General features: G+C 45.7%; 1 protein-coding gene across 1 annotated transcript in view; it reads right to left on the bottom strand.

Moving 5' to 3' along the window:
* Positions 1–13,649, bottom strand: part of LOC126252305 (glutamate receptor ionotropic, delta-1-like) — a 228,569-nt gene that overhangs the window by 132,361 nt on the left and 82,559 nt on the right. The window contains exon 5 of the mRNA XM_049953187.1: positions 6,180–6,271. Within this exon, the coding sequence (XP_049809144.1) occupies positions 6,180–6,271 (92 nt within the window). The remainder of the gene's footprint in view (positions 1–6,179; positions 6,272–13,649) is intronic.

Here is a 13,649-nt window from a genome sequence, read left to right as displayed (position 1 = left end):
CGATCCTTGCGAAACCCTACATTTCAGCAGGATAATGCAGGACGGCATGTTGCAGGTCCTGTACAGGCCTTTTTGGATACAGAAAATGTTCGACTGCTGCCCTGGCCAGCACATTGTCCAGATCTCTCACCAATTGAGAACGTCTGGTCAATGGTGGCCGATCAACTGGCTCGTCACAATGCGCCAGTCACTACTCTTGATGAACTGTGGTATCATATTGAAGCTGTATGGGCAGCTGTACCTGTAGACGCCATCCAAGCTCTGTTTGACTCAATGCCCAGGCGTATCAAGGCCGTTATTACGGCCAGAGGTGGTTGTTCTGGGTACTGGTTTCTCAGGATCTATGCATCCAAAATTGCGTGAAGATGTAATCACATGTCAGTTCCAGCATAATATATTTGTCCAATGAATACTCGTTTATCATCTGCATTTCTTCTTGGTGGAGCAATTTTAATGGCCAGTAGTGTATAATCTGAGAGCGCTGCTGTCGCCACCACGGCGCTGGGCAGGACACGGCCCCGCGCGGCCAATCGGCGCTCTCTGGTCGTGTAGAACCGGCAACGCTGGAGCTCAGACCGCAGCTGCGTTCCGACAGCGCTCGTGATCGTATCTCTGTTCATCGTTGCTCTGTCCGCTGACTTTTTTGGATTTGCTCCCCGGTTTTGGTATTTCGCCGTGTGGTCTTTGTTGTCATTCATCCCTGTTGTGTGTGTCTGCGTTGTACTGGCGATTCCTCATTGACGCCGTCGGCCTGTCGACTGGTGCGCTCCGGTCTCGCTCGATTCTGGTTACTAGAATTGGCGACGAGGTAAAAGGTTAACAGTGCATTACGGACGCAAAACTTGTAAAGCTCCTGGAACAGCAGCAGCAATTTGCAACAGCAGTTCCAACTGCAAACGGACCTTTTGCGTCAGGAAATCGAGCTTCTGTCAGAACGATTACAGCTACAAGGTTCACAACCCATCCTGACTGTGATCACCTCCCAGACAGAGTCTCGCCCACCAGCATTTCCGCCATTTAACGATACCAAGGAGGATAGGGACACGTATTTGCAGCAGCTGAAACAGCACTTCGTCATTTTTCGGGTTTCTGATGACACTCTCCAATGGTTGCTCTTCCTTTCTTGCGCTTCCCAGGAATCATTTTTCTTACTTAAGAAGTTGGCTCCTGTCTCGAACCCGGTTGCACTAACTTTCGAGGAAATGTGCTCGTTGCTGTCAAACTATTATTCACATTTCTACGTGGTCGCATCGCGCATTTAGGTCCGTCAATACCACAAGCAGCCCGGCCAGTCCTCTCGCTCGTGGATGGCGGATCTGCAAGTTCTGAGTCGTCGTTGTGATTTCACCTGTGCCAACCCGTCCTGCAAAACCTCATATGCCGTATCCCTGATTCGGGACATAGTGAACCAGTAGACTCCTGATCCTGAAGTTAGTACTGCAGTCCTTAAGCTACACAATCCTTCCTTGGACGACATACTGATAATCGTGCAGTCTTTAGAGATCGTGCAGGCAACAAATGAACATGTTATGGCCCGCCCCATTTCGCAGCGGTTCAACCACTGCAACAGGTACGGAATTCTCTCCGACTGCGGCGCTGTGATTTATCATTTTCGGGCGTGTCATTGACCTCTATGCAGCCAGTCCAGCGGCGTCAGTGCAAACAGCAGGGTCTCCCTTCTTGTCCTGACTCTTTTGTGACGCACCAACGTGCAGACCGCCCTGATCGCCGCGTGCACTGCACTCGTGGAAAGTATGGACATCTCCAAACTGTATGACATCATGCATCTGGTCAGTGCAATCCCATTCATAACTTGCGTCACAGGGCGGTGCATGAACTTCAGACCATCGTTCAAGATGGATCGTCAGGACATCTGTTTCGAAGTCGACACGGGAGTGACGGTTTCCCTATTCAGTCTCCTGACACGGGCTGTATGGTTTCCCAGCATTGGCCCCGCCCTCTCGCTAGCTGGTTGCATATGGTGACAGGTCTATTCCCCTCAGAGCCACTAACGCTGTGTGTTGTCAACGATCATTCAACTTTCAACATTTTCGGCCTGGATGCTTTCTTGTTGTTTGGGTACTCCATCACAGACAAAGTTCAGGTCGTCTTGGACACAGTCCCCTTCCAGAAACTTGATGACCTTTGTGCCTCTTTCCCGTCTCTGTTTGAGCCTGGCCTGGGGTGCGCCACCAATTTTGAGGCACATATTTCTTTATGTCCAGATGCGGTTCCCTGTTTGAGCACGTCCTCTTCCAGTCTCCTTATGGACTGTCCTTAAGCTCGTATTCGATCGCCTTCACGATGCTGAGGTCACAGAACCAGTCAAAACGAGTGCTTGGGCCAGTCCCCTCGTTGTGTTCCACAAGCCAAATGGTTCCCTCTGGCTTTGTAGAGATTTTAGGTCGACAATCAATGCCAAAGCATTGGTGGAAACCTATCCCATACCATGTCAAGAGTATCTCCTCTCAAAGTTTGTTGGAGGTGAGTGTTTTTCGAAAATTGACCTTCCAGTTGCATACTTACAGATTCCACTAGATGAGAACCACAATGCGTTGTTGGCATCAGTATACCTTTTGGCTTATACAAAGACAAGCGTTTGCCTTTTGGGATCTCTTGAGCTCAAGTGATCGTCCAGAGATAATTGGAACAGTTAGCCATGTCCGTCCCAGCTTGTACCAATTACCTTGATAAATTAATTGTTACAGGTACTACAGGTACTGCGCAACCTACATATCCTATTCACTATGTTGTGTGATACAGAGTACAGGTGCTATCTGTACAAATGCCAGTTTTTTCAGCATCAAGTGGCCACTTGCTCACCAAAGACAGGATTCAGACCACGGACCGCAATGTTTCTGCTATTGACTCTGTCCCACTTCCCCAAAAGCTCCAGTAGTTATAGGCTTTTTTTCGGAAAGTAAATTATTATTCTAAGTCCCTTCTGCAGGCAGCACACATTATGCAGCTACTCAACCAGTTGCGGAAGAAAGGCATTCCGTTTCAGTGGTAGGTGGCCTGTGAGCAGGCCTTCATGCAGCTGAATCGGGTGTTACATTCTGCACCCTGCCTTACCCCCTTCTTCCTGTCATGCCCCTTGTTTTAGCTATGGACGCTTCTCCCTACGGCACTGATGACGGTATGGAGCAATCGATCACCTACGCATCCAAAACGCTATGCCTGCCTAACGCCGTTATCCCAGATCGAGGAGGCGTTGGCGAACATCTTTGCCATGAAGAAATTTCATGTGTACCTTTTTGGGACCCGGTTTAGTCCCATTACAGAGCATAACCGTTAGTAGGACTGTTTGGGTTACACTCTCGGCTTCCAGTGCAGACAGCTCAAAGGCTCCAGTGTTGGTTCTCTTCCTTATCTCCTACAATTACACCAACAAGTACAAACTTACTGCACAACATGCAAATGCAGATTCCCTCTCGTGTTTACCCCCAGACCAAATAAAGATCCGTTTTCACATCGATGTGGAATGACAGTACACCTTGGATAGGTTTCCCATTGCCGCTACTCACGTTTTAGCAGACACTCACAACGGCCCTATCTTGCAGCATGTCATGCACTATGTCCTCCATGGATGGCCCACTTAGTTTCTGAAGTCTGCTGATCCTGAGCCCCGGGCCTCGGCTCCCCTCTCTCATCGCTTGTCTGTCATCTCCAATGTGCTCCTGCTGGATGTGGAACAATGTACCCACGCTGTTTTCATCCCGAATACCTTACGCACTCTCATCTTGGAACTCCTCCATTTCAGGCATTTGGATATGTCAAGGGCCGGCCGCGGTGGTCTAGCGGTTCTAGGCGCTCAGTCCGGAACCACGCGACTGCTACGGTCGCAGGTTCGAATCCTGCCTCGGGCTTGTATGTGTGTGATGTCCTTAGGTTAGTTAGGTTTAAGTAGTTCTAAGTTCTAGGGGACTAATGACCTCAGAAGTTGAGTTCCATAGTGCTCAGAGCCATTTTTTGGATATGTCAAGGATGAAAGCCTTTGCCAGGTGACATGTCTACTGGTCAGGACTGAACAATAACATGCAGGCTATGGTGCGCTGCTGTTGTACATGTGCTCACCATCACGCTGCTCCATCTCATCTTTTGCTCCCTAGCCTACTTCCCATCGCCCTTAGGACCGCATTTATCTCGACTTTGCTGGCCCCTTGCTCGGCTTCATGTAGCTCATTGTTGTGAATGCTTATTCAAACTATCCTTATGTGGTTAGCATGGTGTCCACCACCACAGGTGCCACATTCCCTTCTCCAGATTCTCATCACTGAAGGGCTCGCCCACATCATCATCACTGACAATGAGCCCCAATTCACAGCTACAGTCTTTGAAGAGTTCTGCACCATCTGTGGCATCAAACACCTATACAGCCCTCCGTTTCACCCTTCTTCCAGTGGCGAAGCAGAGCACTTGGTGCACATACTTAAGCAACAAATGTTGAAGGCCTTGGGCGTTCCACCACGACAGTGGCACTCACAGTATTCCTGAGCATCTAAAGATCCACCCCTGTCCGTGACCGCAGGCCTGCAGAACTCCTCCACAGTCGACAGCTACAAAACCTCCTACATTTCCTGGCTCCACCACCCAACGAACCCCAGACCCAACATGTTGGACAATACTTTCCAGGTTTCACTATTTGGCCACGTTCCTAAGGGGCAAGACCCTCATAGATGCCAGCTACAGTAGTGACCACTCATGTGCGGTGCCTGACGATGGTTGATGAGTCAAGAGGTTTGGACCATCGGCGCGAGAACCAACTCGATACCCGCCTCCAGCCTACAACTCCAGCAGTGGATTGCTCTGAGTTGGAGCAACGGCCTTCACATGTCCCTCCACCTTACGAGCACCATTTGTGCTCCAGGACACCGTTGGCATGGGTATGGAGGTCGAGACATCAGAGCAGCCTCTATCTGCTCCACATTCATCCCCCACACTGCAGTTCCCCTGTGCAGTGCCTGAAGTTCCAAGTTTCTTCTCCCAGCTGGTAGCCTCCACTATCGGAACTGCACCTGTTCACCTCCCAAAACATCTACCAAGGTGCTTCAGGCCCTATGTGCCATTTTCGGTGGCGAGGGTGGGAGGGAGGGACTTGGTATCCCAGTGTGACAAATCTGACAACCCGCCAGTAGGCATGGACATCGACAACAGCCGCTAGGGGGAGCCCCTATAGTCTGCGAGCGCTGCTGTCGCAGCCAAAGCGCTATGCCCCTATCGGCGTGCTCAGTCCGGAACCGCGCGACTGCTACGGTCGCAGGTTCGAATCCTGCGTCGGGCATGGATGTGTGTGATGTCCTTAGGTTAGGTAGGTTTAAGTAGTTCTAAGTTCTACGGGACTGATGACCACAGGTGTTAAGTCCCATAGAGCCATTTGAACCCTATCGGCGCTCACGGCTGTGCTATAAAGCCGGCAGCGATGGGGCTCAGACCGCAGTCGTGTTCCGACAGCGCTCGTGATCATATACCTATTCATCGTTGCTCTGGTCGTTGATAGTTGCTACGTCTTGGTATCCGATTTGGTTGTGCTCTATGGTTTTGGTATATCGCCATGTGATCTGTGTTGTAAGTCGTCTCTGTAATGTGTGCCTGCATTTAGCCGACGATTCCGGTTGACGCCCTCGGCCAGTGCACTCTCATCTCGCTCTACGTCGGTTACTAAAGTATAATTACAGCAACCTACTTTCATTGAATCGGCTCCCTCTGCCCAAGCTTTGGTCTCCCTATGCCGTCCTTACACCCCCTCCCACACACACACACACACACACACACACACACACACACACACACAAAGGGGCCTGCACCTGCCAGGAAATCTTCCTTATAAAAACGTTTTAGGATAATGCTTAGTTTGGCTGTTCCGCTCAGAACACTTGAGTATAGCCTCCGTATTCTGTTAGGCCATAAATCTCCAGGGGCTTAAGAGTGGTGCATCATCACTGACATACAGCCCAACAGGAAGACTTCATAGTCATATCTAAAACGACACTCTCCAAAATATGCCTGTCATGCCATTCTTGGGCGAGGTAATTTCCTCTGTGTTTCCAGCAGACTCTTCGAACAAACACACAACAGTATCTCTTTGTAAGACGCATCTAGAACCATCCCGACGTGTCTGAACTTTTAATAGCCTTCACGCAACTTTCCTTTTTCACACCTCACCTAAAGTGCCTTACCTAAAATTCATCCGTGTTTCCAGGATGTGCCACAAACCGCCAAAGAAGCCGCTGGCTCGCGTTCTGTCTTCATATATTGCAAATGGTGGTTCCTGCAACAGTAAAACCTAGCATGAGAATATGGCAGCAAACAACTGATATCTAACTAAGTATCGTTTTCGAAGACGCCCAACAACAGTTTAAGCGACCAATCATCTACAGGGACGTGTAGGCACAGTGCGAGCATTATGGAATTTCCATCCTCTTCAGCTATCGCATCAAGTTATTTAAAAACTATTGTCTACATGCCTCAGTACGTTTCTCACTCTCTCTCTCTCTCTTCGCTTATTCTCATGATCCCTAAGCGAGACATTTTTTTTTTTTTTTTTTTTTTTTTTTTGCCCGCATCTCGTGGTCGTGCGGTAGCGTTCTCGCTTCCCACGCCCGGGTTCCCGGGTTCGATTCCCGGCGGGGTCAGGGATTTTCTCTGCCTCGTGATGGCTGGGTGTTGTGTACTGTCCTTAGGTTAGTTAGGTTTAAGTAGTTCTAAGTTCTAGGGGACTGATGACCATAGATGTTAAGTCCCATAGTGCTCAGAGCCATTTTTCGAGACATTTTTAATTTTATTTATTGATTTATTTATCCTGCCATGATTCGGATTACGAGACCCTTTCTTTCATCTTTCCAAGCACTCAACAAAGTTTACATTATGTTCGTAACTACACAAATGTTATAAGAATCTTACATTAGTATGGGCTACAACGCTTTGAAACAACTTTAATATAAGTAATGGAAATAATAGCAGCTTTAGTAGAAAAAAAACAGTTGTTATTAGTTCATGGAAACTGCGAAGACAGACAATCAGGTAGATGACATTGAGGGCAGTGGCAACAATGGACTTGAGAGAAGACGGAGAGGGGGAGAAATGTAAATACAAGTAACGAAGACAGAGGGAAAGAGAATGTCGTGACTGACTGATAAACAAACATAGGAAGAATCGAAACTGGGAGAAGATGGGAACATTTGCTTGAAATTTTGACAGACGGAACTGGCCATATATGTTAATATTTTACGGAAAAATTATGAAGTTGACAAAAGAAATGCTTCAGATTTTTCTTAATGCAACAGGGCATTCAATTATGCGCAGCTGCCCTATAGAGTAGATAATTCCAGAGGCAGCAGCAGCAGAAAAGGACTGTGCGAATGTTTCTGTATTGTATGTAGATTAGGGATCCTACGATAACAGCGGGTGTCAGTATCTTCATCTATATAAAGAAAAATTCATGTAGAAATGTACCCCTAAAATTAATTATTTCACGCCTAAATATTTATGTTCCATCTATTTAAAATAATATTGAAGTTTTAATGTAAAATTTTGAAAATTCTGTTCTTTTAATTTTACTAAATATATAACAGCTATTGTCTCTGACAAAGATGTAAACTCTTTCTTTTATTTAGTATCTCTGTCCTACATCATTGAGTGAAAGAGCTTGGCGAGAAGTGGTTGTAAGTAGAAGTTGAGTCGTTTAGTGAGGCTGCAGAAAACACACGTTAAAAGTTAAGATACCTTACTTTGCTTAGTATTTCGAGAAATACCCGATTTTCACAATCCTCTTATCAGTTGCTTTTCTGCGCAGTAGAAGAAAACCTGTGGACGCTATCGCGCCACTAAAGAAGACAACGAACTCAGCATCGAGATAATCAGCTAATCAAAACTTTGTTTTTATATATGTGGATACGCCCTCCGATGCAGTTCACTTCAAAATAATGACTGACATCCGCTCTGACGACAAGTCATTGAGTATGCAGCATTGAAGAGGAATGTTACAGGGTGAACACAACAATAAAGCTAGATAAGTGGATGGGGATATTGCTATTATGATATTATGAAAGGAGCTTGATCGGTGATACGAGGTACTTGGTTGTATGCGTAATAGGAAACAAAGAAATAATGCAGTCGTAGCATATGGTAGTCACGTAACTTGTATGGCTGCAACCACCATAAGTGGGCACATGAAGCACTAACATACTCAGATACACATACGTTGCAGATGTAAAGCCTGGAGTTTTCACTGCTGGTGCCGTGTTAGGATACATCGCAATTGCGGAGGTTTCGGCGGAACAAGTGACTGCATATGTTTGTGGTTCACAACCTGTGGAAGAACGTTCCGAAATTTCTGGAGGTCACAGAGGCAAATGGAACCCTGCCCCCAGTTGGTGACAATATTTTCTGCCCAGTCAAGGTACTCATCCAAAGTTACGCTCTAATTACACACCGTTTTGTGAAATGGTATTGGAATACCGTCGAGAAGTTTAGAAGACAATTGTTAATGGATTTCAGAAGTAATTACTTTATGATGAGACATTAAAATTACTTGGAACTTCTTCGTGTTTAGTTTAAATCCTACGTTTTGCGCCCATCTGGCCACTGAAGCTAGATCGTAATTCATTCGGAAGATGGCAGTATTGATATCTTCAAGTCTTGACCCGTAAGTGAAGCTGGAAGTCACCAGCACAGAAATGTTTACAAGCGGAGAGAACGGACTAGATGTCATTGACATAAAAGGAGAACAACAATTTGCCCAGGACTGCCGCCTATGGCAATCGTTTCATTCCCTCAGACATTATGTTGCTGTCTGGTTCACAAGTAATTTTCAAACCACAGTTACGCAATATTTGTAAATTTCAAGTTATATACTCGTATTTCTGAGTGGTATGCCAGCCAGGTGTGACGGTATCAAAGGATTTTGATGAAGTTTAATCGTGTCAATATTGCGGCCTGATGGTTGCCTATGATACATTTCAGGCTATCAGCTGCCTCAATTAGTGCAGTGTTTGTGCTATAGTGTATACGGAAACCGGACATTTGTATCATATAAGTCGAATTTAGGTGATTATTCACTCAGTTGATGACGAGCAATTTTTTCCAGGTGTCTGTGTACAGTGGTTAAGATTCAGATTCTGATTTGCTCGGTAATCCCATGGCGATTGTGGAATTTCGTTCTTAGGAAAAGGACAGGCTTTTTTTCTTTGTTTTTCACTCAGTGAGATGCGTCCAATTCACGAGATAAAAATTTGCTGCATGGGGGCTGAACCTTGCTGAAAAATATTATTCCATTTCGTCAGATAAGATCTGAAACTCAGGCTCTAATTTAGTTTTTGCTACATTTAAGCTGCAGACATTCTTTTCCCAAAAGAGTAAAGTTGCCTTTATTCCAGATGTTCCCATCTTACAGTGATTGACTGTACCGTCGATTGCTGATAGCACTCCGTCGTCAGGCCATGAGTGGCCTACCGGGATCATCCGACCGCCGTGTCATCCTCAATGGAGGATACGGATAGGAGGGGAGTGGGTTCAGCACACCGCTCTCCCGATCATTATGATGGTTTTCTTTGATCAGAGCCGCTACTATGCGGTCGAGTAGCTCCTCAATTGGCATCACGAGGTTGAGTGCACCCCGAAAAATGGCAACAGTGCATGGCAGCCCAGATGGTCACCCATCCAAGTGCCGACCACGCCCGACAGCGCTTAACTTCGCTGATCTCACGGGAACCTGTGTATCCACTGCCGCAAGGCCGTTGCCGTCGATTGTTGATAGAATATTTTATGCATTCTAAATGGAAACACACATAACACAGGTGTACTATTTTACATTATTTATTATTTGTTTTCAGTCCGGTTTTCGGCTGTCACGCCATCATCAGGTACAAAGATAAATATGTGGTGCAGTGAAATGTTTGTAGGATCAAAAATTTAAACTAGTGCATCTACAGAGTATCTCCATTTCCAGATATGAAAACTATTAATGCTGAATTTAAGGATAAAACGAGAGGAATTATTTAAGTGAAAATGCGATGTAAGACGATTTAACTAAAATAAAATATGTGAAACATAAACTAACGAACTATGCAACAAATTACAATAATCATTCTTAGAAGACAATAAACTGGGCAATCAACTTTGGTAACATGTTCCAAGGGAGTGGCTGAACAAAACAATCTTCTCCTTAACAGGGACTAAATTACAAACAGATTAGAAGTACTAGTGAAATTAAGCAGGTAAGTGAAGCAACTGTGATTATACAAAGTAAATTTTTTCGAGAGGACAAGCGAAATTAAAGTAAGCGAAATACTCGAAAAATGGCGCATATACGTAAGAGGGGCAATTTACAAAAGGGTTTAGATAAGATTATGAGTAGTATCTGAAGTTAGAAGCCGGCCGAAGTGGCCGAGCGGTTCTATGCGCTTCAGTCTGGAACCGTGTGACCGCTACGGTCGCAGGTTCGAATCCTGCCTCGGGCATGGATGTGTGTGATGTCCTTAGGTTAGTTAGGTTTAAGTAGTTCTAAGTTCTAGGGGACTGATGACCTCAGATGTTGAGTCCCATAGTGCTCAGAGCCATTTGAACCATTTTTTCCCATTATTTCTGCTACTACAATTTCTCTTGTCCTATTAAAAATCTCAGCTGCTTCACTTAGCTGCTTAATCTAACTAGTCTAAGTTATCTGTTTGTAATTTAGTACCTATTAAAGACAAGACTTTGGTTCAGCCATTCCCATGGAACATGTCACCAAAGTTGATTGCTCAGTTTATTGTCTTCCATGAAGGATGTTGTAATTTGTTATATACACTACTGGCCAATAAAATTGCTACACCACGAAGATGACGTGCTACAGACGCGAAATTTAACCAACAGGAAGAAGATGCTGTGATATGCAGATGATTAGCTTTTCAGAGCATTCACACAGGTCTGGCGCCGGTGGCGACACCTACAACGGGCTGACATGAGGAGTTTCCACCCGATTTCTCATACACAAACAGCAGTTGACCGGCGTTGCTTGGTGGAACGTTGTTGTGATGCCTCGTGTAAGGAGGAGAAATGCGTACCATCACGTTTCCGACTTTGATAAAGGTCGGATTGTAGTCTATCGCGATTGCGGTTTATAGTATCGCGACATTGCTACTCGCGTTGGTCGAGATACAATGACTGTTAGCAGAATATGGGATCGGTGGGTTTATGAGGGTAATACGGAACTCCGTGCTCGATCCCAACGGCCTCGTATCACTAGCAGTCGAGATGACAGGCATCTTATACGTATGGCTGTAACAGATCGTGCAGCCACGTCTCGACCCCTGAGTCAACAGATGGGGACGTTTGCAAGACAACAACCATCTGCACGAACAGTTCGCAGACGTTCGCAGCAGCATGGACTATCAGCTCGGAGACCATGGCTGCGGCTACCCTTGACGCTGCATCACAGACAGGAACGCCTGCGATGGTGTACTCAACGACGAACCTGGGTGCACGAATGGCGAAACGTCATTTTTTCGGATGAATCCAGGTTCTGTTTACAGCATCATGATGGTCGCATCCGTGTTTGGCGACATCGCGGTGAACGCACATTGGAAGCGTGTATTCGTCACCCCCATACTGGCGTATCACCCAGCGTGATGGTATGGGTTGCCATTGGTTACACGTCTCGGTCACCTCTTGTTCTCATTGACGGCACTTTGAACAGTGGACGTTACATTTCAGATGTGTTACGACCAGTGGTTCTACACTTCATTCGATCCTTGCGAAACCCTACATTTCAGCAGGATAATGCAGGACGGCATGTTGCAGGTCCTGTACGGGCCTTTTTGGATACAGAAAATGTTCGACTGCTGCCCTGGCCAGCACATTGTCCAGATCTCTCACCAATTGAGAACGTCTGGTCAATTGTGGCCGATCAACTGGCTCGTCACAATGCGCCAGTCACTACTCTTGATGAACTGTGGTATCATATTGAAGCTGTATGGGCAGCTGTACCTGTAGACGCCATCCAAGCTCTGTTTGACTCAAAGCCCAGGCGTATCAAGGCCGTTATTACGGCCAGAGGTGGTTGTTCTGGGTACTGGTTTCTCAGGATCTATGCATCCAAAATTGCGTGAAGATGTAATCACATGTCAGTTCTAGTATAATATATTTGTCCAATGAATACCCGTTTATCATCTGCATTTCTTCTTGGTGTAGCAATTCAAATGGCCAGTAGTGTATGTGTACCCCAACTGTCTGCGGATGTTTTCTAAATGTCTTCAAATCGTGCAACTGACGCGGGACTGGGGTGCCAGCCCGGTATTCACCTTGATGGGTTTGGGGAAACCGCCTAAAAACCACATCAAGGCAAGCCGGGACAGCGACACTCGTCATAATCCGCTGGGTGAAATCGATCCGGTGCCGGAGCACCTCCACGTCCCGAAAGCAAGGCTTTAACCTTTACGGCTATCCGGGTGGATTATGTATCCAATAACACCGAAAATAAATAACAATGCACATTAAATGTGTTATAGTTCGGAAACCATTCGGTCTAGGGCATATGTCGATATGAAGTTTTTGCTTCAGACGATCGTTCCTGCCATATCCTTGAATACTGATCGTTCCTCCTGACGCAGCCTGTATTTACTGAAGCGGTAGAGAACGCGGACGGAACGGATGGTTGTAGCCGTCTCCGCGAGAGTCAATCAAACGTTGTTTAACAGCCACTGGCAAACAGACGCTCTGCTAAGGCAGTAATTACTATCTGCCAAGTACTTTTACGATGAGTAATTAGCTGACGTTGCCTTCACATAGGCGGAAACCCGAGCACTGATTATACGCAAACGCACGCACAGTCGTCTGTAGGTTAATGCGCAAGCGCTCTCCAGGTACAATCTCTAGCAAATTATAGTTCTCTAATGCTTCCGCATGAAGTGCGCTGATTTTTGCATGTCAGATCACTGGCAAGTTCATGTAGGAAAAAGGAATAAAATTTTCAGGAATCGAGATGATGAAGTGCAAATTTAGGATGCTCAGAAACTTGGACATCAGCAACTGAAAAAAGAAGAAATAAAGATTTGCAGAACTAAATGACTGATTTATCATTATTTTCTTTTGCTGTAGGTTCAGCGGTTCTATTAACTGTTCCACTTAGTGCAAAATCTATGTATGATTAAAATGTTTAAAAAATAAAACAGGGAATTAGAACCACAACCCACTTTCAGTGTTTGAGCTCTCCGAAGTTACAACATAATATTCGTGCCGTACACCCATAAATTTTATACACACGAATTTCCTGCAGCTGACTTAATTCACTTCCCTTAGGTAATAAAAATACAGTGTAGTGGTTTGTATGAAACTATATTTATCTGCAGACACCATATGCGGTGTAATGGAGAAACAATTTCCTTTTGCATGTCTTTCGGGTATATTTGTGTGGAACCTTTTCGATGAGAAAAAGATGATGTTAACAACGAATCCAAAAGTGGGTTGAGGATTGACACAATTCACTTAAAAATGGCGTCAGTTTATGAGGAAAAAATCTCTGCCTATCCAACGTGGCTTCCTACATCTCGGAACAATCTATTTGTCCACACCGACTGTATTATGGTACGGATGACTGCTTAAACTGATTAGCAGTTGAGAAGACTTCCGTGACGATTATATTCCGTGTATGAAATTTCTTCTGCTGTCAG

Source organism: Schistocerca nitens, chromosome 4 (genome assembly GCF_023898315.1).
Source record: "Schistocerca nitens isolate TAMUIC-IGC-003100 chromosome 4, iqSchNite1.1, whole genome shotgun sequence".
NCBI classification, from domain to species: domain Eukaryota; kingdom Metazoa; phylum Arthropoda; class Insecta; order Orthoptera; family Acrididae; genus Schistocerca; species Schistocerca nitens.
This window is presented reverse-complemented; position numbering and strand designations above follow the sequence as displayed.